The 27,358-nt window shown below is 46.6% G+C and overlaps 5 protein-coding genes across 5 annotated transcripts in view; 2 read left to right on the plus strand and 3 right to left on the minus strand.

Annotated features, from left to right (window-relative positions):
* The window catches only part of LOC6601272 (sex peptide receptor), a 54,145-nt gene extending 40,025 nt beyond the window's left edge, over positions 1-14,120 (plus strand). Inside the window, exons 3-8 of the mRNA XM_002026365.2 lie at positions 11,289-11,586; positions 12,345-12,516; positions 12,593-12,719; positions 12,965-13,159; positions 13,217-13,399; positions 13,458-14,120. Coding sequence (XP_002026401.1) covers positions 11,347-11,586; positions 12,345-12,516; positions 12,593-12,719; positions 12,965-13,159; positions 13,217-13,399; positions 13,458-13,779 — 1,239 coding nt within the window. The 5' untranslated portion in view covers positions 11,289-11,346 and the 3' untranslated portion in view covers positions 13,780-14,120. The remainder of the gene's footprint in view (positions 1-11,288; positions 11,587-12,344; positions 12,517-12,592; positions 12,720-12,964; positions 13,160-13,216; positions 13,400-13,457) is intronic.
* On the minus strand, positions 174-446 carry LOC6601269. Its single transcript, XM_002026362.1, has 2 exons — positions 332-446; positions 174-265 (listed from the first exon to the last, which is right to left on the minus strand). The coding sequence occupies exons 1-2, from the start codon at positions 444-446 to the stop codon at positions 174-176; spliced, it is 207 nt and encodes a 68-aa protein (XP_002026398.1).
* On the plus strand, positions 5,239-7,514 carry LOC6601270 (uncharacterized zinc finger protein CG2678). Its single transcript, XM_002026363.2, has 2 exons — positions 5,239-5,822; positions 5,887-7,514. Exons 1-2 carry the CDS (start codon positions 5,637-5,639, stop codon positions 7,354-7,356), a joined length of 1,656 nt encoding a protein of 551 aa, XP_002026399.1. The 5' UTR covers positions 5,239-5,636; the 3' UTR covers positions 7,357-7,514.
* Positions 8,202-8,706, minus strand: LOC6601271. Its single transcript, XM_002026364.1, has 2 exons — positions 8,695-8,706; positions 8,202-8,537 (listed from the first exon to the last, which is right to left on the minus strand). The coding sequence occupies exons 1-2, from the start codon at positions 8,704-8,706 to the stop codon at positions 8,202-8,204; spliced, it is 348 nt and encodes a 115-aa protein (XP_002026400.1).
* Positions 14,121-14,556: 436 nt separating the features above from the next.
* Positions 14,557-18,140, minus strand: LOC6601273 (Bardet-Biedl syndrome 4 protein homolog). The gene is made up of 11 exons (XM_002026366.2): positions 18,098-18,140; positions 17,416-17,507; positions 17,193-17,332; positions 17,019-17,131; positions 16,652-16,942; positions 16,424-16,577; positions 16,227-16,349; positions 16,055-16,139; positions 15,199-15,285; positions 14,912-15,123; positions 14,557-14,811 (listed from the first exon to the last, which is right to left on the minus strand). The coding sequence occupies exons 2-11, from the start codon at positions 17,492-17,494 to the stop codon at positions 14,644-14,646; spliced, it is 1,452 nt and encodes a 483-aa protein (XP_002026402.1). The 5' UTR covers positions 17,495-17,507; positions 18,098-18,140; the 3' UTR covers positions 14,557-14,643.
* Positions 18,141-27,358: the final 9,218 nt, after the last annotated feature.

Raw genomic sequence — 27,358 nt, forward strand, 5'->3', positions numbered from 1 at the left:
TGCATGAGAAGCAGGTGCCAATTATGCAACTTAAACTTAAACAACTTAAATGCCAATATAAACCGAAGATAAGAAAGCCAATCGGGGGTTATTTTGTTCGTTTGTTTATTAAAGAATTGGTGCGGTGGAGATAGATTTTGTACAAGTTTTCATGGGACAGAGAGTGAGTCCTTTCAGTAGTGGGCCACAAATGTGTTTGGATCAATCACGGTGGCCACCTCCGCAGGGTGGACGACAGAGCGTCCTGGAATGCGATTGTAGGCAGCTGCAAAGACGGATGGAAATCAGTTGTGTATGTTCTACAAATATAAAATGCTTTACGCCCACTCACCAATTATCTTCTGGATGGCTGTCTGTGCATCCAGCAGTTGTGCGGCAGGGGCGGCGCTGGCCAGGATCAGGCAGACGGCGGCAAATGCCAGGGCAACCATGACAAATTTCGACATGCTTGTGGTTTTTGGTTTGTTTGGGCTGGATGCTCTTTCTTGAAAGTTGCTTGGAGTCTAATTGATTCTGCACGAGCCGCGCCGCAGCTATTTATACCCATCTTCGAGTGGGAGACAACAACAGACGGCAGCAGCCAAGAACGGGATGAATGAAAGCCCCTCCGCCTAGATATGGGTAGAGGCACATAGGTTATAAGAGAGAAAGAGTGAGAGCTCGTTCCTAGAGGCAGCTGTTTAGAAATGGAATTTCTTGTTTTGGTTTTGGATTCGGTTTCTGTCTAACCGTCTAATTTTTGTGGCATCCTACACTCGTATAATCCGAGAAATGTGAAACGAGTTTCGCAAAAGAACAAACGATTCGGACTGGGGAATTCTAACAGCCTCTCGCAGGAAGGCCAAACAATGCACAGCAAATGTGGCAGAAATAAGAAGCTACAAATAAATAATATCAGATACCACTTAGATGTGGAGAAGTTCTGACCAGGTGCCAGATTTGTTTATGAAATAAAGAAAGAAATAAAAAAATGATATTCTAAGCTGAAAATTGTACCTAAAATCTTACCAGATTGACACCCTATCCTCCTGCTGTGCTCCCGTTTGCTACGTTGTATTATCGAGGATAATTTCCAGCGCCGATTACCAGGCATTTACCAGTCGATAGCGCCTTGAAGATGTGGCCATAACGTACATATGAAACTGTTTTGCATACGATTTGTTTTCGACGGCGACAGTTGGGCGACAGTTCATTGTACGACTGCCCTGTTCTACAGACATTCTGGGCATTTCCCATCGTCACCACAGCCACGGCCACGGCCATATCGGCCACTTGAAAGAGTTAAGAGAAGGAATCGTTTTGCTTATTTGTCGGCTTTTGTTTTGATTGGTGATTTATAAACAAACCGGTTGGCTTAATTTGCCGCTCCGGTCAGGGGCCAAAGGAAAGTAAAATTTGTAGGTATTCTATTCGTTTCATAAATTACGTCAGCTGGAGAATTTCTCCAAACTCGAGCAAAAATGTATGCAAAATTCTTGAGATACTTCTGGGACTATGTCGTCTGCCTGCTTTGAGTACAAAAGATGATTGAAATTTACTTTTCCTCAGGGAGATGGAGAAGGCTTTCAAATTATTCAATCAATCTAAATCTTGTAAGGATAATGCAGATATGTGCCTCATTGACACATTTCCCAGCTGACAGACGAGGGAAGCATAGGCTGATCCACTTATAAGTACCTCAGGAAGACTCGCGAAGGCAGACACATGGCAATTGTTTGGGGAAACAACAATCATGTGTGTGCGAGTGTGGGTGGGTAATGAGGCAGGCGTTAAGCTGCTTATCGCAATCTTTATGGGCCTGTCATTTTCCCCCAATAATTGTAATCTATGACCCCGGTCCTGGTCTGTTGGGGCTAGAGCCAGAGGGCCAGCGATTTCATATTAATAATGAACCCCCGTATTGAGGCCCTGCACTTTTTTTGTATTTGTATATTTTTATCTGCGCTGCTACTCGTTTAATTTGGGCCGTGTGCAAATTTGTTACAGTCATAGATATATGTAGATACTCTATGGTATTTATGGATATAAATTGGCTTTTGGGCTTTAAAGAGCGAAGAGAAAAGAGCAAAAAGAGACAGGAACAGAAACGGAACGCTCTCCATGAAGACGCCACACCACACTGGGGAGGCAGCAGCTGAGTGGCAGCTAAGCATAAACATGTTACCCCAGGGCTTTTTAAATTATGTGACGATAAATTATTATTTGCTGCCTTAGCTTGCCTTTCTGTGGCTTTTCGCACTCTTACGATACATGTGTACATCTGTTTGTGGGAAAGAACTTTGCATTGCACAAGAAATCGACCCAAAGTCCCGTTTTCAGGCATTTTATTTACTTAGCCATTTCTTTGTTTGTATGCACCCAGCCGCCACGCTGCGTATGCGTAATGTGCGGCAAAAGGATTATGTGCCAGCCCGGAGAGACGGAAAAATAAGAACATCAGCATCAGAATTTGATTAATGTCGCATTAATTAGCATAAACATTACCATTACCATATACTCTTAATGTGCAAAAAAAGATACCCAGAGGAGCTACAGACGTATTCGGGCTAATTTTCATAAGCTCAAGGCATTGCTGGCACATGTACGACTAAAAGCATAAACCGCCGTTAGTAGTCACGTGTATATTGCGAAAAAGTAATTAAAAGAACAATCTGCTCTAATCCACTGTTTGAGAGAGTAGGAGCTCAGCCAAAGGACGCTCCAGCTCGCATCGAGAACACGTGCCGAATCAGCAGTGCTCTTAAATTAGATTGGCGGCGGAATTCATCGATTTGATTTGATGGATAAGACGTAGCCCGTCAAGTGGTAAATCACATTATGGAAAAGTTAGTTTCCATCGCAAGGAAAGTTCCAATTGCCAAGTCACTTTATCGTTGGATGGGGGAAAACTTCTGCATATTCAATATCACAATATCGAAGCCGATAGGTTGATCATAATTCATCACGAAGTTCATGGTGGAAAAAAAACTTTCTCTAAGCCGGACTAGCTGAAAAACAATCGCTTTTGACTAAGTTGGTGCATAAGGAGGGATATTACGAGCCTGAGCTCTTAAAAATAGAAAGCCAGAGTGTGTCAGAGGTCTCTCTTTGCGGTGGAGTGTAAAGGGCAGCACAGAGCAAACAAACAGCTGAAATGTCAAACACTTTAAATTGAAAATGGAAAGGTAAATCAGTCAAATTTAAAGAAGACAGGCTATTGCTTCATGTGGAAGGCATATACATAGTAGAAACCAAAGATGGAAGAGAGCCACAAAGAAATTAAAACCTCAATACCGCCAATAACAGTTCCAGATCGCTGCTTTTACGTATAAAGGTGCTATGTACACCTGGCAGAGTGTAATATGTATATTCAGTTCCACTTGAGAACATCATCCCCCGCTGAGGGCTTTGTGCGTCTCTGGTGCTACTTAAGCCTTCAACAGGCAGCCATATGCTGGCTGTTTGTCTTTGGGATGGCAATAGCTATGCCGATGGCGGCTCCCGTGCGTAATTTATCATGTCCTGACTTCGCTGGTAGTTGGATGCGTATGTATGTGTGTAAGTTGACATGGCCGTGCTTTTTTATTATTGCCACTTCCAACGTAATGCTATATTTATCTTGTAACATATATTCCAAGGCGCAATCGTCCCCCGATGTTGTGTTTTTTACCATTTGGCGTCATAGCGGTTTGGTCCTTTGAGTCCAAACCATCGTCACCTGGTTCTGGCCCTACCAAAGTTACAATGCCAGCCACGGCAACAGTCACGGCAACAGCCACGGCAACAGCCACGGCAACAGCAACAGCATCATCAAAGCGCAAAAACAACAAACAGCAAAAACCTAAAGGAGCCGAGTCGAGACGAGACCAGACCAGGATGTTTTTATCAAGAGTAGAAGCCTCTGAACATTCCACTGCGATAATTGCTGACGTAAATCAGGCACAAAAGGGAAATAACGGAGGAGGACTTAAACACATACGCGTGTGCAGAGAGTGACAGGACCTGTTAGCGTTAAAGGCGCCCGAACATCCGGAACATCGGACACATTAATGCCCAACATTTCTCTTGGAAACCGCATCACAAATTGATATAAATATTCATCTTAGCTGCTGCTGAAAGGACAACAATATTACTAAATGTGGGGGGCGGGCACTGAATTGAATCTTGAGTTTTCTTAGCTGAAGATAAACAACACAAAACAAAAGCCTGTCCCGGGAATTGATTCAAATCGAAATATTTGCATTTTATTATTGTATAAGCCATTTGGTTTTGGGACTTAGCAATTGGAAATCTTAAAAGCCATACTAAGTGCCCACAAAGCACCTTTTTCTTGTTTCTCGTTTCACTTGTCCTTCGGAAATCGTGCGGAAAAGACAGGCTTGTTGTTGTTTTTATTGGCCAAGTACGCGAGAACACATTTCTCAAATTAATGTGTAAAAAAAGACAAGAAACATTATGCAAATCACGTTTCGATTTTTTGTTTTGTTTTGTTTCTTGCGCATCTACGCGTTGAAAAGTCAGGGGGCCACGGTATTTTTTTAAGACATGACAAGGTGGGGTGGTTGTGGGAGGGAAGGTGTTCTTTATTCTGTTTTATGGCCAACACACGTACGAAATTTGCAGCGAAAGTGAAATTTGAAAGTAACATCCGGTAGAATTATGTTTATTACATCAAATTGCTCTTCTCTTCATCATAAATATTCCAGTCCCACCAAAAGCTTTCCTACATATATTCCACTGTAACGAATTCATATCAGTGTCAATCATTCACTTCAAATAAATCCACTTTGGCGCGCAGTTACAGCGACTATCCAGTCGATAGTATCGATCAATAGTATCGGTAGCCAAACAGCTGTTTGCTCTGTATACTTTTTCAATATGGCTGCGAGCGAAAAAAAATATACGCTGCGCTGAGCTGTTTAGTGTGTTAGCCGAACAATTAACCCATTGTAGACCATGACGGTATTTGAATATTCCACCGAAAATAATGAAAATTGTATCATTTTAGCGCAGTTCAGGTGCAAGATATCGTAGTTTTTTTTCGAAGTTCAAAGAAAAGATGGCATGGATCTACATGAAGAACTTATAATCAGTCAGATTTTCCGCCATTTGACTCAAGTCGTTGAACTGTTTAAATACAGGGGGCTTAAGTGGGCTAAGTTCGTTGTTTCATCGGCATGCGAGACGCTGTATTGCACCAAAATTGAGGCAAAAACAATAAAAGCAATCTCCATTGCAGGAAAACAAGCCAAGTATTTAATACATGCTAGTCAAGTGGAAAATTGATTCATTAATCGGCTAAAATTATGTGGCCAGGGCTGAGGGTTCCATCCAGCTAGTAATATTCGACGGAATATCAAAAACGAGGAATATGTATGATGGAGCTTGAATAATTCGTCAGTATATTGACGGTATGAGGTTCGACGGTACATCAGTCCTCTGCTGCGCGAATTGTGCTACAAACTAAAATTGTTATTAAACAATTAACAAACGAATACCGCGAAAAAGGCCAGTGCCCATTAATATAAAATCGCGACTAAAGTTCGCGAAAACAAGAAAAAAAAACAAGAAAACCACCGCCGGTAGCCGCGCCAAAAAATAAGAAAAAAAAAACCCCGGGGTGCACCACAAAAAAAAGAAGAAAAACACGCGCAGTAATGGAAGCAGACATTGCGCCTGTGATTGCCGCCAATGGCACTGAAGAGATTAGCCCCGGTGTAGAGGTGCCCCCCCCGGTGGTTTACCAGGAGCTGCAGCCACATACCGACCAACAGCAGGACAAGTCGATAGAAGCCACAGACGCCTCAGAAGTAGTGGGAGATCTTATGGAGTACATAGGAGAGGTACTGGTTATAATCCAAAGTGTCAAGCACAACAGATTTTCTTCATAAAAAGTGTTCATTTTAGGGAGACGCCTCCACTCATACAATGGCCAATGCAGCAGAGCCGGAGGAAGTTGCAACAATAACACCAGACGTTGCTGGGGCCGTGCAAATAGGGGAAGCTGAATTTTTGGACGATGAGATGCCCGAAGTGGATGTGCATAAGCTGATTGAGGAGGTGGACAATGCTAATACATCACCCGCAGAGCAGGGCATCGATGGGGGCGCAGAAAAAGCCGATGCTGCTGACATCGGTGCGGAAGAAGATAATGCTGCAGAAAAAGACGATGCAGCTGCTGCTGACGTCGGTGCTGAAGAAGATGTCGCTGCCGTTGAGGAGACGGATGTTACTGCTGAGGAAAATTTTGAGTCTGCATCGGCTTCGGAAGAGGAAGCTGAACTAATCACCGGTGACGAGCCACCCAAAGAGCAGGCCGATGGCACTGACCCTGTTCCTGCCGTCAGGGAGCGCAAGAAGGAGGAGGAAGTTGACGAGAATCAGTGCCGCGTCTGCACCAGCAAGGAAGATCTAGTCAGCCTCTTCAAAAAGACAGTCGACGCCACACCCGCCGACATGCTGGTGGACCTCTGTCCCAACTTGTCCATTGCCGTCAAGGACTTCATGCCGCAGTTCATTTGTACAACGTGCTTAAACAGTCTCACCATTGCCATACAGTTGCGGAAGCAGCTGGAAACCACAGAACGAGATCTACGCAAGCGCCTGTCGCGCAGCAAGAACAAGGTGCGTCGTCCTCGAGGGTATGTGGTCATTGATGCCCCCGTTTCCGACTCAGCCAGCGACGATGATGAGGACGACGATGTGGAGTTCAAGGTGTCGGACGTGGCAGGTTCCACTAGTGCGGAGAGCGACTCACCCGAGTCGGACATCAGCGAGAAACGCAAACGTTCGATGGGTCGCGGTCGTGGACGCAAGAAGGCCACTAAGCGCGGCAGCGAGGACAACGATGACGAATCGGTCAGTGCCTCAAAGAAGAAGGCACATGGCTCCCCCTCGATGACCGGTCCCTTTGAGTGCAATCAATGCGACCTGACCTTCTCGCGCAAACAGTCTTACGTTCTACACCGCAAGTCCCACGACCCACGCAGTGTTTTCACCTGCGAGATTTGCGAAAAGACATTCAAAGTGCAATGGGCCTACAAGACCCACATGGAACGTCACGCCCAGGAGCGTGCCCACTTCCGCTGTGAACTCTGTACGCAGGTCTTCAAGCTGCGAGCCGAACTTAAGCGCCATATGGCCGTGCGACACGACGAGCATGGCTTCATCTACGAATGCAAGCGATGCCAGCGCACCTTCCTCACCCAGCAGCGCTTGCAACGCCATCAGAGCACCAGCTGCCTCCGCCATGGCGAGGAGCGCAGCAGCCACAACAACAAGCGCAGGTCCACGGAGGGCCAGCCACAAGGCAGGGACCTCTTCAAGTCGGTGGCCCCCCTCACCACCACCTACTGGAGCGACAGCTTCTCGGACTAAACTGTGTGCGGGCCCGGTGCTGGTGCCGGTGCCGGGCAGAGCTCGTGCTTGGAAATTTCGGACATGTGGATTTCTGTTTCTATGAAAAGAATTTAAGTTTATCTAGCTTTAAGATGAAATTAGTGCAAACAAATACATAAACATATGTGTGTAACGAATGCGCATTGAATGTTAATCTTCTTTAAGATTCTCTTAAGCTTCTGCTCTGGTTGCCCGGTGGTCTGCTGCCAATAGAAAGGATTTTCCCCATAAATTTTCCAAATGAAAAACAAAAGTTCCCTAACAGCTGAAGCAATATGGACCACAGCATTATACATTAATGTTGTACGATTCAATGCTCCTTTCCTCTAATGCTCCTCGACTGTGCAACAAAATTGCAGCATTCATTTGTATTTTGTGCGCACAATCATAATTTAGCTGTAGCTTATGTTTATAATGTGGCTGTTTGGCCCTAACAATGAGTATTTAACAGCTGGGCTTGCATCTGCCAGCCCCTGCTGCTCCGCTGCCATGCCACAAGCAACCGACCAGAGTACTTGACTTGACTGCAGCCACTCAGAAATAAAGTTTCCTCATGGCATGAGCTTAATCTGGAACGTTCTTTGAGCAGTTGCGTACGCGCTTAAATGCAGACGGAGGAGGACTGGTTCAACACATGTATTTATTTATACGATTATGTACAAAAGCAGGTCATTAGGGAAAGAAAGCACGGAAGGGAGTCCAATCGTACTAATGCCAAGCAAAAGTGTAGTATCTCTGGTGCTGCTCTTGTGGGTGCTGTTCCTGCTGCTGCTGCTGCTGCTGCTGCTGCTGCTGCTGCTGCTCACTCACGACTCTGGGGTTCATTAGAAGTGATGGTAGGAGTGGAGGGAGTGGATGGAATGGTAGCTGGGCAGGTGATACGACACCGGATGATGCGCGATGAGCGGTGCATGCGAGATGAGTGGTGCATGCGAAATGAGCGGTGCATGCGAAATTAATGGTGCGTGGTGTACTATAGTCGGTGCGGCAACGTAGTGCGAGGATGTCACCAATGGGGCGTGGTAGCCCAGACCGAGCGACAGGCCACGCTTGGCCTTCACAGAGCCCTCCTCTGCACCTTGCTGCTGCTGCTCTTCGGCCACGGGTGCGGGTGCAGGTGCGGCCAGGATGCAAGTAGCACAGGCAATCAGCAAAATTAACTGTTTCGCGATGTTTTTCCAAGAATTTTCCATTAACGAGTCATGACCGATGGGCAAGCGAGAGCCATAGAAAGAAAGGGTGAGGCAGTGGGTTTTTAATATTTCGCATTCTCCATTTCAAAAGGAATGTGCACAGAAACTCAATTTCAGTACTTACAGTGAAATTCATTATTAATGATTGACTCTCACGGGGCACGGACACTTTACACTGGACACTGGACACTGGGGGCACTGTTTCGACGGGGTTCTCCCGAAAATTCAACTAACTTCGATGGCAGTCAGAACGACTGTATTTATACGATTTTTCCGATGTGCGTACACGCATAGAAACTCACTCAAAACGAAACCGAACTGCACTCATTAGGCAGAAACTATTTGGGCCCACAAATGAAAATCAAATAAAACATTGACGAGAAAAATATCATGCCCACATCGATCCAAAATTGCACAAACAAGTTGCAGCAGCAGCTCCATTCTGCACCATTGTGTGTGTGAGAGTATCTGTGCGAATGCATTTGTGTCCGACAGAACGCCAGAGCGACTGTCTGACTGCTCGACTGTCTGACAGCATAAGCAGTTTGGTTTTTTGTCTAATTCAGAAAATTATTTGGAGTAACACACGCTCAAGTCACTCACTGGCGAGTGTCAATGGAGACGGATACCCATAAATTACCTGTATTTCTAATGGATAATCGCGACTAAGTTCTTCTTAGTAATTGCATCGCTTAAATGCCAAAAGCATAAATACCAAAACATGCTGGTCCAGTGGTGAAATATATTCATTCAACAAACAGCACAGTTCATGTACTAGTTCCACATTTACCACAGTTCACTGCACCACCAATTGCATTTAATCCTCTGCAGTGCTCATGATACAACACAGGTCCTGCATGCCATGGTCGACCATTAAAGCATAGGGAAAATTGTAAATTGCCAATTTACTTTATAGCTAAAAAGCTTTTAATAAGTTCTCGTTCATCGCACAGCAATATATATTCTGCATTTAAGCTTAAGTTCTGGCCTTCGAGCGCCTGGTCATTACGAGAACTTATGCCTTTTTAATGTTCAACAAGTGCATGGGGATAGTACGAGCAGGCAGAGCAGAATAGGCCAATTGGCCCAGCGTGGCTCCAAGCCGCATCTGTCTCCTGTCGTTCTAGTGAAATGTTGCAATAAAAACATCCGCCACACACTCACACACTCACACACTAACACCAGAGAGCCCGGCGTTAATTAACGGCATAGGGAAGTGGCCGGAAAAAAAGCCAAAAAACGAAACAGCCTGAAGTTCCTTTGCCGCTTAAGTACAGTTTTCTGTTTGTATCACTTTGTCTGCCATTACCCCTCATGTGCTTGTGGGTGTGTGCGTGTGAATGTGAATATGCGTGCCACCTGCCACCGGCTGCGACGAAAAACAGTCTTATGAAAAAGGACGGAAGTAACAGCAGCTAACAAGATAATTGTACAGGGATTGTTTTTTGCAAGTTGGCAAAACAGAAATGGCCATCGACGACACAAGCTTAGAGGGCATAAAGAGAGACGTAAAGTTAAAGCGGATGCTCTTTAGTGGAACGGAATCCTCAAAATGCCAGGATTTTTCCCTGGAAAAACTAATGATAGTCTATTAGATGATGGCACAGTGAAGACACGCATGTGGGGTTGTTTTTTATTGAAAGACCATTGAAAAGCCTCCAGTAACGAATTGTATTCGTTGGACATAAAGATTTGTCGGCAGAAATTTGTCGTTTTAAGAGCGGTCGGACACCTGCAACAAACTGAACATAATTGAATCGGCTACCTGGAGATCGTCGTTGTCGTTTCTTGATGACCATTTCGTTTTGATGGAATGTTCAATCGTAAAGAATAATTACCCGCCACAGATGTAGTCGTACGTCGCGGCTCAAAATGTTGACGAAATCGAAAGGCCAATCCATCAGCATCAAAACGCTGACAAGCAGCAAATGACAGGCCAGGTCCAGGCCCCACTCTACGGCATCCACTGAACCGCCGCACAGCTAATTCAAGAATTATGCATACCTGATGAGGCAATGCTGTCGTTGTAGTCGTCGTTCAGACTGGCATGGACAAGAGGGTGGAGCAGGGTGGAGTGGTTGGAGATTGCAAAATATGTGCTGCGAACAGGATTCGATTCAGATTCAGATACAGATTCGGATTGGTTTTTGGGCCATTAGCCGAATGCAACACCTTCGACGACGTGTGGACATGTCGACATTGATTTGCACCACTCACCTGGCCGAGTGTCATATGCTAACCGTCAAATAAGTAGTTGCAACTGGGTCTGCGTGCTGCCAATTAATTTCTGGGCTACGCCCAGGCACGACCGCTTACCGTTGCATTGCATATTCCATTAGTTACACTTGCAATGCCACGGAAAAACGCGGGCAGGACGGTATTGGTATTACACGGTGCTTACCATCGGGAGGAAGCTTACTAAACCGATTGTCAAGTAAGCTCAAATGTGGACAAAAATTTGTACATTCTCCTGGTACCACGTTTTCCGCTGCGGCCTTCAATGCTTGGGCGGAATGGACGCGCGTGGGAGGTTGGGTGATTATATCACACAGCGGTGAACAAAATAAATGCAGGATTTGCTTTGGCCTCTGACACGGGCTTTGGAAGTTCAATTTGTTTGGCCCTGGCAATGTGGTCCGTTGTGGCCCATGTACACATAAGTCTTTTGTTTGTCTGGTTTCGCAAGATTATTAAAGCATTTCAATTGGTTATTTTCAGCACTCGCTTTGCATAGGGTTTCTAATAGGTGGATGGCATAAATATCGGCCACATCAAAATGCAGTTAACCAGCAACATGCCGCAGTCGCATCTGCAGCAATCGGTGCCCTTCAATGCCACCATACTCAAGGACTTTAAGATAACCAGCAGCGAGATTGAGGATTTTGTGAAGCTTATGTACGAGTTCCAGCGGAAGAACCAGTCAAAGCTGAACGACGAATGCCAGGGGTACTGCCAGGGTGAAATCTACAACTGGCTGAGGGCCTACAACAGCATTCATGGCTATGTATCCCTTATGGTAAGTATTACCCACCCCATCTGCACAGCAACAAGACTAATGATCAACAATACAATGAAACGAATGGCTTGGGGTTGGGACAAGGGTTTGGGGTTGGGATTATCGTCATGAAAAGTCAAGAAATGAAAAACTGTCCGAAAAATTGTGCAAAATGTCCTGCCACGGACTGTCTATCCGTCAGCTCCTGCTGATGAATCTTTGGGGCTCCGACACCTTTGAACTTTTGCCAAGCCCATGAAACTGTTGGTACTTTTTCGTGCAGCTCGGATGAATAGGAGTAATGCGTTGGGCACAATTCACAAATCATTGTCATTCAGTCTGTCAGGGGTTTCCTTTGCATGGATATGAATAAGGTTTCGATGTGGTCGGAAGTTAATTAAATATTTCAAATGTTCAGCAAACACAGATATTACCGAATAATGGTCGGTTGGTTAAACTCGACAATTAGAGCAATTATTTGATTTTTATCATTCGGTTTGGGAAAACGGAAAAGGTCAAATGGAATATTACAAATTAATGTATCAAATGAAAAGCTCAGGATGTTTTCACAGTAAATCCAAGGGAAACTCGAAAAATAAAGCATTTCCATTTTGATGGGTAGTGTGGCCTGGGCCTGGCCTGGCAGAGAGTCAGTAACAGTGTGGAGATGGGGCGATGTGGCAGAGTCCGATAGAAATTCCCCACCACCCCACCTTTATGAATAACTCATCCCTTGGTTGCTTTTGTTTTCCCTTTTCTGTTGGCCCAAACACACACAGATTTGCATTTTCGGAACAATAGCAAACATCTTGAACATAATGGTGCTAACCAGAAAGGAAATGGCCAAGGCGCCCATCAACAACATTCTGAAGTGGTTGGCCGTCGCTGATATGTTTGTGATGCTCGAGTACATACCCTACACCTCCTACCAGTACATATACATGGAGCCGGGTAAGCGTCACCGTCTTCTCCCCCTTATGGAGATGCTCCTTTCCTGCTAATGCCTGGATTACGCACTGTTTTGTAGGTGAAAAGGATCTGAGCTATGCGTGGGCCGTGTATCTGCTGGTGCACATGCACTTCACGCAAATCCTGCACACAATTTCCATTGGCCTGACAGTGATGTTGGCCGTGTGGCGCTATGTGGCGATTAGGTGAGTGGACTGGCTGGCCAGGCTATTGTGATGTGCTGCAGTAGCGTTCGGCTGCTATCATTCATTCCGATAAAGGCATTTGCGCAGAACAATCCATACCGTCTAACCCACATCGACATCGATATCAAAGTCTGAGTAGAGATGGACGTCTGTCTAATTTGATTAACACGGCAGCAATATGTCTGTTTCTGTTCTTCTTTTCTGTCTTTCGTTTATAGCCAAATGTTACCATCTCTTTTCCACAGACATCCAAATGAGGGCTGTGCCAATTTTCTGCTCGCACATTCCAGGGAGGCCATACTCTTCCCGTTCATCATTTCGCCGATTCTCTGCTTGCCCACGTACTTTGTGTTTCAGGTGCGGGAGACGCACGACGTGGACACTGTGGACCACGAGGCCCTTTACCATGTGTACTTTGATGCCGATTCGGTTTTGTACAGGTGCGTGTGACCCGCACATTATCATCTCCATCCTAATTGCCTTCCTTCCTCTGACAGATTCAATTTCTGGATACATTCCGTGATCATCAAGCTGTTGCCGTGCAGCGCCCTGACCGTCATCAGTGTCGTCCTAATGAATGTCCTGTACGAGGCCTCGCGTCGTCGCCTCAAGCTGAAGGACTACGGCCATGCCAACAAATATGCCACCCAGCTATGCCTCAATGACACCAAGTCCAAAAGGTGGGTACGCGATCGATGTTATTTCTGTTATTATTGCCGTGAGCTAACATTTCTTTAGGCCACCGCGATGCGATCGCCGCAACGATCGCACCACTCTGCTGCTGGTGGCAGTGCTGGTGCTGTTCCTGGTCACCGAATTTCCGCAGGGATTGCTCGGACTGCTGTCCGGGATGATGGAGAAGTGCTTCTTCGCCCACTGCTATCCGCCCTTCGGGGAGCTGATGGATCTCCTCGCCCTGATCAATGCGGCTGTCGGCTTCGTGCTATATGGCCTCATGTCGAAGCAGTTCCGCACCACCTTCCGTTCGCTGTTCTTCAAGCGGCACTTCGGCAGCACAGAGATGACCCGCTTGACCCGCGTCACCACCACATGCGTCTAAGGGGGGAGAAGATTGAGCAGAAGGCCAAAGCCCGACAGGATATGGCATCTCAAAGATGCAAAGATGGGCTTGCCTCCATTGGAATTTCCAAACTATATATACTTTCTAAAAGTGTTATTATCTGTGAGCTGAGAATTTTGATCGGTTAATTGATTAATTGATGGATTCGTCATGTGATTTGGCTGTTTGAGCAAGTGCCATTTCCCTTCCCATTTAGCTGCTGATAAAAGTTATTGGATTACGGCTTAAGATTAAAGATTAAAGGATTTTATCCTTTATCAATTATCCGTTTGATGTTTCATATTGATGTGCGTTTCGTTAGCTTAAGATACATACATGTGTAGGTCTTGCCACGTAAGAAATTAAACATTAAACTACAGTTTATTCCAGTGTTTCGTATACTCTATGCCTAAGATATGCCTATGTCCTATATACATGTTACATCTCTGTGTGTATCTATATCTGTGACCAGAGCTGAAGCCGCATGCCATGCCAGGAGGGCAAGAACGCGAGAGCCCACGCGTTATACTGCCCCTCCTGTCATCAGGCAGTACCCAGCCTCTACAGTTTATTCGATCTATGTATGTATTTATTGCACTTACGGTTGCAGTTTACTCTATAAAGTTAAGTACCGATGCATTTTACGAGTATCATCCAAGTAATACAAAGAAACGTTCATTTAAGTGTATTCACGTTCGAATAAATGTTTGGTGTGAGTTAAGCATCTTTGATGCCAAGAAAGATTCTTATGGGATGGGAATAACCCAGCGGTGGAATTGTCTTCTTCTTCTTCTTTATTCATATCAGATTTACATCATATTATGCGTATACATGTAGAGTTCTTCCAATGAAGAGATTTTCGCTTTAGTTCTGGCTTACAACGGCATTCACCTCCAGTGGCAGCTCATCAGGCCGCAGCTCCGGCGCCGTTGCCAATGCCGCCTCATCCGACTCAGCGGCCTCCAGCGGCATTCCATTTCCTTGATTCGAGATACGAAGCAGAGACTTGAGTTTCGTTGCCTGGAACTTGTACTGCGAGAAAGCGAGAATGTTAAAGCGTTTAAAGAAAGTAGCCAAAAAGCATTTCGTTTTGGAGGCATTTGCTATTCGCGTTGTATTCGAGTCGACTTACTTCCGTGGGCAGCATCAGGTCCTGGGCCTGGCTCATGAATCGATTGTACTGCTCCGTGGCCAGAGCGAGGCGACCCGTCTCGTAACAGAAGAGAGCAAAGTTCAGGAACACCAAAGGATTACGTCCGGCGCCCTGCTGGCCAGTGGCCATGCTACTGGACCGCTCGAGAGCCACGAACGCGTTGTCCACGTCGTCCAGCTTGCGCAGACAGACTGTGGATGGGGAGGAGTAGGGCGGATATCATCTTGAGGACGAAATGAACGTAAGCATGGCTGGCTCCTACTTACGGCCCAAGAGCATGTAGCACTCGGCATTGTCCTTGCGCAGGTTTATGGCTGCGGCCAGCGTGTGAAAAGCACTGGCGTATTGTTCAGCTGCGTCCGAGATGGGGTGAAGATGAACAGATGCCCCGCTTTAGAAAAAAAAGGGCAAGGAACAATGTGGGGAAGCGCAGCTTCCAGTTGGGCTTTTGGTTGGCACATTTTCCAAATTTATGAGATATGAGTCGCCTGCTGTACAGCAGCAGCAGCTCCCCCAAGCATTTATTTGCATCTTTTGCCAGTGTGCCACTGGACTATGCCCTCTGTCACACTTATTGTTCCCATTGTCCGGCTGTGGTCCATTCATCGCGCCTCAATGCCCCACGGCACGTGCCTAACCCGGACTCTGCAATCCTACAAATAACAAGAACTGCATGCGTTCTTTTTGTAGAACAATGGTATTGGTTTCCAATTCCAATAAGCCCCGCTGTGAATTTCCACTCAGCTCAACCCAGCTTCTGCATGGACATCGGAGGGCAACATGTACATGCTGGCCACAAAGGGAACACAACAGTGAGCAAACCAAGTCTTTAGGATGGCAGACATCTTCGTTTGGAAAGGGAAATCGGTCAGAGGTGAACAGAACAGCATCAGAATGAATGGGCAATGATACGCATACGGATTTTCCGGAGTAACGAATTTTGGCAGTAAAGTTACTCAAATGAAAGACTTGAGGTAGCAGATGAATCGATTTGAATTTGTATGCAGTAAATATGTAGGGATTCCATCCCGCTGACCATACGCAAACCCATTGCTGGCCGCATTTGCATTGTACAAACTAAATGCAAAGACAGGACGACCACCACCGACTGTCAGTACTCACAGGCAATGTAGATGAGGCTCAAGTTGTAGAGAGCATTGTAATTGAGCGGCGAAAGCCAAACTGATTTTCGCAGCGATGAAACGGCCTGGAAAACGATTAAATATTGAAATGCCATCAGAATGTCAAAGCGCCAGCGGGAGAGTGGCTCATTCAAGTGTAATTAAGCCCCTACCGCAATGAATTTTTGCTTCTTGAAGAAGCACAGACCAATGTTGTTCCACAGCTCGGCGATTTCCGGCTCGGCGTTTGCGATTTGGCTGTACTTGCTCAGGGCGCCATCCACATCGTTGCGGGACTGTCGAAGAGAACAACACCAGTACAACAGTTGATTGGGTTTGGGTTTGGGGTGCCGCAATTGTGCTACGCTACCTGCAGAATGGCGCCGAAGGCCAATAGGCCCTTTGGGGAGCATTTCCGTTCGATGACGACTTCCGCCAAGCGATCGTAGGCCTTTTGGGTCTCATTGATTTTCAAGTACAAAACGCTGATTTCAATCAGCACCTCCGCATTCTCCGGCGTCAAACTGAAATCAATTGTTGGGTGATAAGGGTCCACAGCAGAGACGTCATTAGCATCGCAATGCGGATGGATACTCACTGCAAACAGTTCTCGAGGACATCGATGGCCTGCTGGTACTGCTTGTCCTTGCGATAAAGCTCTGCCAGCCGGACGTGGCTCTCCATCTTCTTGCCCGTCTGCACGGCCAGCTCGAAATATGCGCGTGCCTCGTCCTGCTGCTTCTTGGCCATCTCCAGCTGGCTCTGAGTGGTCGCCGACCGGTACAGCAGCTCGCCCAGATAGTGATAGATCTCGTGATCCTTTCGAGGACTGCTCTGCTCGGCCTCGCGGAACACGTCCAGCGCCTGACTAAAGCGACCCATCACGTAGCTGGGCCGGGGTTGCCGTGGATGAGTGGACACGAGATTCATGAGTGCCTGGTGTGGGCTAATGACAATTGACTTACAGAGTTCGTCCGATTTCCTTGTACGTCTCGATGTTCTTCGGATTGAGCTCCACGGACCTTTGCAGGTGTCGCAGCGCCTCGATGTGGTTGCCCTCTTCGCGGTCAATTAGGCCCTGGGCGAGGGCAATCAATTAGAAAGAATACCCGGCATTAGCACCGCAACTTGGTACTTACCAGGACAAAGTACAGATACTCGGCATTCAGGTGACGATTCAGCTCACGTCCGATGAGACGGCGGCAGCGGCTGAACTCGCGCCGCGTAAAGTAAATGTGGAGCAGCCAATCAATGTTGGCATCGCTGGGCATTTTGGGAGCTAAAAGCAAACACAACACAAAAGCAAAGGTATGTAAATCCGCAAAGTTTGCGCACAGTTTGTAAATGAATGACAGGACTAACCTGGACGCACCACCTCCAGGCTGGGCAACTCGATGATTCTGCCGTTGCAATTGATCCGCTCCGTGCCGGCCTCGTACATTTTGGGGTTTATTCTACACAAAAAAAGGCTTTTCGATTTGTTTTGACTGGCAGCTTTAAAGGTTGGGTTGCCATGGCGGCCATAGTGGTGTGGTGTGGATAGTTGTTGGGGGTAGGAAAGGGAGGGGACGGTAAACGACGCATTAGGGTTGCCTAGAAATGAACTTGTTAAGTGGATTAATGCCTGCTGGCCAAGAGCTGTCTGGCCGGTCCGAATTCGGGGCCTGTGCAAATTCCACGCCTTGTATTTTTAATTAGCTGCGACGAGAATGTCCAAAACTCATTCGAAGCTAATCGAAATGCAATAAAAACAATCTATAAATGCACTGGGCAAGGTAAGGTAAATAATTGCCAGGCCAAAGATACGAGTACTTTGTAGACAAGCAGTTTTTCTTTTTTCTTTGGTATCTCCAACAAGTTTCCACGGTACGCTCTTTGTTGTCGCAGCTCCTATCTATGACACCGCCTAATTACTCAATTTAATTCACACCGACAAAAGTGGCAAATGTTTGCAAGCGTTCGCTTAGGTTCGGTTCGGTTCGATTCCATTTGCGGCCGTAATCGTAGTAAACATGTGATCGTGAGCTACATTTCAAGTGCTTACCTGGCCAAAACCAAAGCAATTAATGCACTAAATATCGTACAAGATCACCAAGATAACCATCGGCCGCATGATCGCCTCGCTGATCTCAAAGCGTTTCCAAAACACGCTGCAACGGGAAGTCGCAATGCAATGCTTGTTTCTCCCGCTCCCGCGCGGACGTTTGAGCGATTGGCCACTGAATGGTACATGAGAGCGAGCGAGGGGGAGAGAGTTAAAGTGCAGTGCACCTGTGTCGGTATTTGGTGGGAGAGGGGCGAAGAATCCAAGCAGTTTCTGACACTTTCCTTTTGTGGTAGTGTGAATTAGGAAGAACATCAATGATATTGTTCGCCGCTATTGGCATGTTAGGCCTAAGAGATAGTTTTATGAAGAACAAAGAATCTTGCAACTTTTCGTTTTGCTAATTTTATTTGCGGCCTCAAGATTAATGTAAACGGTTTGCTTTCAAGCGTTTCAAAAATATATATTGTTTATTTTATTTTTCGCGCTAAACCCAGGGATGAGAATGTAAAATATCGATGCACAAAATTATATATCGATATGTAACTCTGACAAAAGCTTGCCACCATGAATCGATTCGACATTCGACAAAAGCTGAAATGTATGAATGATATCGTAAAATTGCAGTGCCGCCATCTGTGAATTGCTTCTCGAAATATTTAGTTCATCGATGTGCCGCACAGGTGGCGCAGTGAATTATCGGCTTGTGAATGATATTTTTTCCACCGACGCTTTCTGCGAAAACCTAGAAACGAGTTTTGTTTTGATTATGTTTCTAAAGGGCAGAATAAACAAGAGAATGAATACAAAAAGGGAATAATTCGAGTGTGTCCATCATGGCCACATCTTATATTACTTGGACATAGACGGGCTGAGGGGCCTGGGTTAGATGATGGGCCAGGAGGAAGTAGTGCTTAAAGAAAACATCCTGGAACAGAACCTCCTCCGATTCGCCAATCGATGGGTAGCATTATGGATCAGTCTTCATATTTTATTATTCTGGAATATTTCTATGTAAATGGCTTGATTTCCCGCTTTCAACTGCTGCATGTTGAAGTATTTGTTTATGCCAGCGCATTGTGTAAATTCGAGACGAAATACTTTTACCAAGAAATCAGGCAGAGAGAAAGAAGGTCGAATGCTCTTTTATGCTTAATTAAATTTCGTTTTGTCCTTCCGTTTGGTGTCTACGACTGTCGGGGTGCCAGGGGGGCGGGTGGCAGTGGGGGGGAGGCCTAAATCAATTATGGTACCATTGTAAATATGATTTACACCCAACGACACTTCAGCCCGGTCGGCTTGGAGTGGGAGGTGGCGGCGACTCCTCGTTTCGTGTACGCACATTTGTGCGGCTAAAGGTCGTAAAAAAGCGACTTATACGGCATTCAGCAGAGACAGCGGCCACCCCCCCAATCAGCCTGCAGGCTGGGAATCATTCATGTGAATTGCAAGTGTCGCTCACGTTTGCTTCTGTGGGAGGTCGTAATTCAGTGGAGAGCACACAAGAGCAGAAGGAGCCGGGGCCCAGTCGTAAAGAAGCAGCAAAGATATGGGCCTGGCCTGTAGCAAATACGCGGGCTCGTACGCGTACGCGGATCGGGCCAGATCTGACCTTAGCTCCACTCTCTCCGCCAGCTGTGGCGCCCCCCAATTTATGCAATCCCAGCGAGGACAAGGCTTTGTTCGAGTGCCCAGTTTATTATTTGTCCATGCCCAGACACCCAAATATAGTCGTAGGCAGGGGGCGGCAGGGAAGGGGCCAATCTGTGCCGAGACAACAGCTCAGCAGAGGCGGCAGGCATTTGGATATACGTGAGTGAACCGAATAAGTGTGCTTTGTTTCTGCCTCTGAAGATACCCGAGCGGGTGGGGGCAGGGAGGGCCCTTTATGCCGCCTGCGATAATATTTAATCGCAAATTGGTGTTTACACTTTCGATGGGGAGTCGGGGTGCCCCGTCGGGGTGATATGGGGCCAGAGATTGGCAGGGCTTAGGCATGACACTGCTCGGCTCGGCATTGTTTTGTTTGCCCTGCACTTGGCTCTGGTTTTCCTGCCACAAACTGCTGCCGAAAATCTTTTGACACATTTTCGGTAGAGGGCCAAAGGTGCGGGGGGCCATTAGCATAACTATGGAATGTCAGGGACAACAAAAAGCCAACAAAAATTGTCAATTCTTGCAGCTGGCACTGGCACTGGCAGAATGTGGCTGTGGATCCTCTGTGGATCCTCCGCCTCGTCCTGTGCATGGCTGGAAAATATGCGTGTGCTGGTGCTGGTGCTGTGGCTGTAATTTATGTCGGGCGGATAAAAAACCAAAAAAAAAACCAACAAAAAAATACAATGAAAATGTTGTGGCATTCAACCAAGACCAAGAGTGAGTGTGACATCCATATACAGTTGCACAAAAACAAAAACAAACACAAATAGAAACAGAAATTGAAATTGAAATAGAAACACAGATACTCACACGCACACACACACAGAGAGGGAGAGAGGGAGAGAGAGAGTTGGGGGATGCGGCGATGCGGAATGTTTATTTGCTATAAAATTTGAGGCATGGCATGCAACGCTTATGAAATAGAATTTTTGCCACAGCAATGGAATGCCCCAGCAGCGCACAGGAGAACAGAACGAGGCATGCCGCAGCAGACCACTTCATGTAATAACTCCATTCGAGCCGTTGGCCAGCGGCAGGCCGAGCATTTTCGAGCACATGAATGCAAATTGCTTTAAATGGCGAAATGGGAAATGCGAAATGTGATAGCATTCGGGTGGCGGCAAACATCAAAGCGAAATGCCCATTAAACATTCACCAGTTGAATTTTGTGGCATCAACAAGGGGCACAACGGAGTACGGATGTGTGCGTGGGCCTCTGATGTTGACGCATTTTGTTGCCCTGCTAATTTGACTTTAATAAAACACATAACGCAATTATGCTGTTGCCCCAAGAAGCGCCAGTGGCCCCATCGACGGCGCTGCTTGGGCCGGGGTTCAATAGGTTCATCGAAGGGTTACTCGGGCGCCTGCGGGCCCCCCAATGATTGATGGAAAGCAACGCAACAACCCCTCGAGTGCGAGGAGACTGTGGCTTTTTCGGTTAATGAATAATAATCAGGGGTCGGGGTTCGGGGTTCGTGGGTCGTGGGTCGGGGCAGGCCCATGCGCTGTGTGTGTGTGTGTGTCGCATAGGCTCCTTCCTGTCTCCCCTGCCACATGTTGAAAAGTGAATTCTGAGTCGTTAATTAATTAAATTGTCATAGCCCCTTGGGCGCCACGGCGACAATTGAGAAATCTTCAGCTAGGTTTGCCATTTGAACTCTAAACTCTCCCTCTCCCTCTCTCTCCCTCTCTCCTCTTTGAGTGCCACTTGCGGTGGCAGGGCGGCTTGCTCCAAAAAACTAATGAGTTCGGTTCGACAGTACGTTAATTTTAACCGGAATTCACTGGCAGAAGCCAGCCCCCAGACACAGATATAGACACAGATACAGAGACAGATACTATTCCGCTCACATATGTATTCACACTCGACCGACTGGCCAAGTGAATCATGCTCGAGCGATTCATTCATAAAAGCGAGTAAATAATTCAATTTAGATCGAATGCGTCAGCTTCTGCTAATTAAAAAACAACTAGAGGGCCACCGATGCACGAGGTATCGACGCGATGGTACCCTAAAATATGTAGCAAGCATTTTGGAAAATATATAACTGCTTTCCCTTAGGTATGGACTTCCATTGATTGACATTTATTATGCTTCAATTGTTAATAAATAATAATTACCCCTACTTCCCAGGGTTTAGGGTTCGCCAGGAGAAACACTTCTTGTTTGTCTAAAGATTTCCCAGGGCCTGAGGTTCCCTTCGATGGCAGGGTATGCGGGTGGCGCATAAAAACCCGCGAAAAGAGTTGCCTGCACCCTGACTGTGTGTGTGTGTGTGTGTGACGTCATGAAGGTCAACAAACAAACAATCCATGGAGATCAACCAGCCACCAGCCCCCATCGACGACGGCTGGTCAATTGAAGAGGTTAAATTGGTGTAGTGCCTCACTCCCCCTCTCTCTCTCCCTCTCTCTCTCTCTCTGTGTGTATTTGGGGTCAGGCTTAGTCATGTCCCCGGGGTGTTAATGCTAAGGCCCCAAAACGCCAGTGTGTGTGTGTGTGTGTGTGTGTGTACAGTTATGGCTGGCAATTATAATTTGAACAAATTATAAATTAATGCGTGCCGGTCATACGCCCGGTCGTCAAAGCATAATTGTAATTGTTGACTTGCGAGTGCTTCGAGGGCATGCGGGGCACGGCCTTAACGGGGTGGGGGCAGGGGTGTGGCGTGGGGTTGTGGCGGGGTCTAAGAGCTCTGGAGAGTCGTCTGATTGTTGAAATTTAATCAGCAAATGCACTGAGTGTCCATGCGGGCCATCGTGTTGCTTTTTTCTGTCCTCGAACACCGCCGAGCCCTGCCACAATTCACCAATTAGGCGCGGTCAATCGAGCAGCCCATTGAAGGGTGTGTGTGTGTGTCTTAGCCGTCGGGCAGTTAGCGGCTCGATCGGGCAGCATTGTTCCCTTTTGAGGGGCAAGGTCCTGTTTGGGAGTACTCCTAATTACGCGTTCGCCTGCCCTCTGGTCACCGGTTCATCCCGTTTGAAGCCGCAGTCAGTGCAAACCCACTCGTACTCCGTAGAGCCACCTCCGATTCACATTCCTCATCAAAATTAGTTGTCAGTGCATAAACCGAGGAGCATGCTTGTGTACCTCTGGGCTTGTATCTACTGAGGCGAAAATCAACGCCTTCAAAGATGGGTTTCATCTCAGAACAGAACTGTACTACTTCCTAGGGATGCTTTTCTCTCGGTGGAGCCATGACACCCTGGTGCATCGATGTGCGGCTGGTCAGGAAGTCTTGCGGCTGCTCTTGCCCAGTGGGTGCTGACAGCTCATTAGGCCGCCACCGTGTGAGGCAGGCAGTGCAGGCATCCGTCTTTGGGTCTTTTGCACCTTTCTGCCGCACCTGAAAGTGTGACAGTGAGGCGCGTGGTGGCCACCTCTTGGGCTGGTGCTTGGGCGTGGCACCCAACTGACAGATTTTGACAATGTGCGTCGGTCTGTAGATGCCTCGGCACTTGATGTCTGCCACTCCACGCCGCCTGCCGCCTGCCGCCTGCCGACTGCCGCCCGTTCGTTCAACCGCATCGGAACATGGAGAGTTGTCAACCAGTTGACAGGACATGGAAAAACAGCGTTAACCACATGTCCTGCCGAGTCTTAAGAGCCTTCCCTTTCCCCTCTCCTCCTCTCCTCCTGCATGCCTCTGTGACAGTGGCAATCACTTGATTTGATGGCCCACAACTGCAGGAGCTGCTGCGGCAGCCACATAAAATGCAGTTTCCATTTTTGTGGAAATTTGTGTTGCACAAAAGTCGGTGCTCTGCTGTGCCGTGCTGCTGTCCTCCCCCGCCGTAAGTTGTGGCATTTTTCAGGAGAATTAAGTTAATTAAAAAGTTGCAAGATTTGTGAAGTAATTATCATAAACAAGGCAACTGTGTGCCGCATCTTTGTCGGGGGACTCTACGTCAGCTCCTGTTCGGTGGTACCTGCCCCGCCTCCCCCTCCCCCTCCCCCACCTGCTCCTGCTCCTGCCTTTGCTCTGTGGTTCGTCTTCTCCCAGCCCTTGATGGGGTCTCCCCGTTGTTGTTGGTGGCGCCTCTTCTCCCTGTGCGGATAAAGTTGGCTGCCAGGGAATATAAACACTTCAAGTCGTTCCGCCTGATGCGTTCAGCCAGCCACACGTGAGAGGAGGTGCTGGTGGTGCCACTTGCCAAAGGCAACTTCAAGGATGCTCCGCTCCAAATCTGAGAACCAAAGAGGGAGAGAAGCCAGAGACAGCCCAGAGAGAATGAATGCAGAATGGAATCAAGAGATATGTCAGATGGCAGTTGGCAGTTGGCAGTTGGCAGTAGCCGTAGCTGGCCATGTTCTGTGTGGCAGTTGCACAGTTGCACAGGTAGTGTGGCAGTGGCTGCACTGAGAAAAAATGAGCAACTACGAGACAGAGGAACACACTCGCCACAGAACAAAGGAGACGGTGGGGGGGGGGGGGGGGGGGGGGGGGGGGCGACGCACACACACACGTTGAGAACAGGTACAAAAGTGGAGCTAGCGGTAGCCACATCCACGTCACACCCACCCTCCCCAGCAGGCAGAAAGAAGTCATTGGAGCTCGTTGAGCCGACATTTTGTTATTGCCGACAGTTGCGGCCAGCGCTGGTGACACTTGAACATAACTGGGTTCTGGGCTCTGGGTTCTGGGCTCTCGGTTCTCGGTTCTGGTCTCTGGACCGCCTTTTGTGCCCCCGCTTGAGTGCACTGATTATGCACCAGGGAGCCCAAGAATCTCTCCCAGAAGGGGATTTACGGAGCGCGAACGAGAGAGTGGAGAGCCTCAACAGGACGCGCTACGATTTACAGCCTCTTATATTTGTTGGGGGTGCAACTAGGGCTAAGAGACTCCTGCCTTAACATTGTTCGTACACTTAAATAAACCTTTGACCTCGCAGATGATTAGACCTCAGTTTTGCTGATTTAGCTGTGCTCTAAGCTGATTGAACAGGTTTTATTCAGCCATAAATAAACTGCAGAGACAACAGTATTTGCATGCATTATTATTCATCTCTCGAACTGGAACATATTGCTGTTTCTGCTCTCAATCGCCAAGCAAAATATGCGATTACACGCGGAGAAAAAGCCCTGAGAGCCCCCGAATGTTTCCACTTCACTTTAAAAGTGTACATATGTACATATATCTATTGGATTTGCTCCGAGAGGGAAAATTGTAAAAGAAAGTGTTCATCGTTGAACAACCTTTTCTCACTTACCCACAATCTTTCTGTTCTTTTCTCATATTCTCGATTCTGATGAATGGTGATGAATGGGGATTCGACGACTTCGAAGTTGCGACAAAACCGCAAGCGAAACGCACAAAATGATTTCCAATAAGAACACACATTTTAGGCATTAATTTCCTAATTGGTAATGCCTCACCATATTATGAACTTCACTTGGAACGAGAGCCCTCATTCCTTTTTGCTTCTTTTCTTCGCTGCACTATCCCATCATAGAGTGGGAGAGGGACAAAACTTGACGAATTTTCAAGCACGCACACACACATAGCTGGGGCTCACGTGATCAAACGAAGAAACATTTTAGATTTTGGCACACGAAAAAAAAGAAATGCAAAACTAATATGTTTTTCTACACATATCTATATCAAACATTTTACATATATATCACACATTGCGGCACTTTTCCTTCTTAGATCTGAATTTTGTTCTCCATTTCGCCGCTTTCTGCGCCCCCGCAATTGATCAAACGCATTTTCCTGCATTAAAACACTTTTTCCTGCATTTACGTTTCATTATTGCACTAAACTTAACTTCACACATCTGCTGGGCAATTTTCCCGTTTGATTTTTCGTTATTTTCCGGATTTTCACGGATTGAAGAGCGGAGCTGACTTAAAAACGCGCGCTTTGACCGGGTGAAAAAATTTGAGTGACAGCGGTGCAAATGAGGTCATTCTATGCTCTTCTACTCCCACTCCTCTTCCTATTTGCACTCTCTCCCTCTCACTCTCGGCTACTTTTGCTAATACTAATCTCCACTCCTTGCTGTCTTCCTCTGTTACTGCAAAGGGTCACGTCACCACTCTCTCCATTTCACTCCCACTCCCACGCTCTTTTGATCTCTCTTCGCAGTAGCATCGGAAGAAGACAAGGAGCATGATGAACTTACACAAGGTGGTCCGAGAGTCTGCTCTCGCAGTGCATCAAACGCTTTCAGTAGTGCTGAGCGTAAAACCCGAAAAAGAGTTAGAGTTAGACCACCTTGTGCAATTTCATCACGAGCAAAAGTGCCCGAAGCGAGCGTGGGAGAGAGAGAAAATAGGAAGAGGAGAAGGAGATCGAAGAACGCATTTGCACCGCTCTCACTCAAATTTTTTCACCCGGTAAATGCGCGCGTTTCTAAGTCAGCTCCGCGTTTCAATCCGGAAAATGGTGAAAAATCCATCGGGAAAATTGTCGCGCAGGTGTGTGAAGTGAAGCTTAGTGTTGTGATGAAGTGATTATATAAAAAGTGTGTTTTAGTGCAAGAAAATCTGTTGAATAAATGCGGGGGCGCAAAAGCGGCATAATGGCGGCATAAATGCAGGTCAACGAAGGAAAAGTGCTTGTGATAAATGTACATATATACTAGATACATATGTACATATTTGTAGGCAAACATATTATTTTTGCATAAATTTTTTTTTCATGTGTGAAAATCTAATCTGTGTTACTCTTTCGTTATTTCGCCTTTTTTCGTTTCCTTCTTCGTTTTCGCAAAAGTACCAAAAGCGAGCGTGGGAGTGAGAGAAAATACAGGAATGCAGGAAGCGGAGCGGAGATCGAAGAATTCACTCAAATTTTTTTCACCCGGGACAAGCACGCGCTTGTAAGTCAGCTCCGCGTTTCTATCCGTGAAAATGCGGAAAATGGTGGAAAATCAAACGGGAAAATTGTCGCGCAGATGTGTGAAGTGAAGTCTAGTGCAATAATGAAATATAAATGCAGAAAAAAGGGTTATTTAATGCACGAAAATGCGTTTGAACAACGGCAGGGCGCAGAAGCTGGCAAAATGGAGAACAAAAATGAAAATCTACTAATGTTTGATATATGTACATATGTATGTATGTGTACAAAAACACATTTTTTTTTGCATATTTATTTTTTTCGTGTGCCAAAATCTAAAATGTATTTTGTTCGATCACGTGAGCCCCAGCTATGTGTGTGTGCGTGCTTGAAAATTCGTCAAGTTTTGTCCCTTTCCCACTCCATGATGGGATAGTGCAGTGAAGAAGAGAAGCAAAAAGGAATGAGTGCTCTCCTTCCAAGTGAAGTTCATAATAGGGTGAGGTATTACCAATGCCCAATTTTTGTGCTCATATTGGAAATTATTTTTTGCGCTTCGTTGGCGGTTTGGTCGCAACTTCGGAGTCGTCGCATCTCCATTCATCAGAATCGTCAGAATTAAGAATATGAGAAAATAACAGAGAGATTATTGGTAAGTGAGAAAAGAGAATGTTTTCTCTAATGCAACATTGTAGCGCATTAATATAGGTATTTTCACCATGGTGCAGCGCAGTCGGCCCTTTGTTGGCGATTTGATACCAAAATAATACTTTCATGGGGGACCAACTGGTTTTTGCATTTAATTTGTATATAA

Source organism: Drosophila persimilis, unplaced genomic scaffold, assembly GCF_003286085.1.
Source record: "Drosophila persimilis strain 14011-0111.01,24,50 unplaced genomic scaffold, DperRS2 tig00000002-arrow-pilon, whole genome shotgun sequence".
NCBI classification, from domain to species: Eukaryota; Metazoa; Arthropoda; class Insecta; order Diptera; family Drosophilidae; genus Drosophila; species Drosophila persimilis.

What these genes read in the sequence shown, in the direction of transcription:
- LOC6601273 (XM_002026366.2), bottom strand. Translation starts at nt 17,494, where the DNA reads ATGTACGAGGCCGGCACGGAGCGGATCAATTGCAACGGCAGAATCATC. An exon ending in CCTGGAGGTGGTGCGTCCAG is followed by an intron (nt 17,333 to 17,415) that starts GTTAGTCCTGTC and finishes GTTTGCTTTTAG; the next exon opens with CTCCCAAAATGCCCAGCGAT. An exon ending in GTCCTCGAGAACTGTTTGCA is followed by an intron (nt 16,578 to 16,651) that starts GTGAGTATCCAT and finishes AATTGATTTCAG; the next exon opens with TTTGACGCCGGAGAATGCGG.
- LOC6601270 (XM_002026363.2), top strand. Translation starts at nt 5,637, where the DNA reads ATGGAAGCAGACATTGCGCCTGTGATTGCCGCCAATGGCACTGAAGAG. An exon ending in TTATGGAGTACATAGGAGAG is followed by an intron (nt 5,823 to 5,886) that starts GTACTGGTTATA and finishes TGTTCATTTTAG; the next exon opens with GGAGACGCCTCCACTCATAC.
- LOC6601269 (XM_002026362.1), bottom strand. Translation starts at nt 446, where the DNA reads ATGTCGAAATTTGTCATGGTTGCCCTGGCATTTGCCGCCGTCTGCCTG. An exon ending in AGCCATCCAGAAGATAATTG is followed by an intron (nt 266 to 331) that starts GTGAGTGGGCGT and finishes CCGTCTTTGCAG; the next exon opens with CTGCCTACAATCGCATTCCA.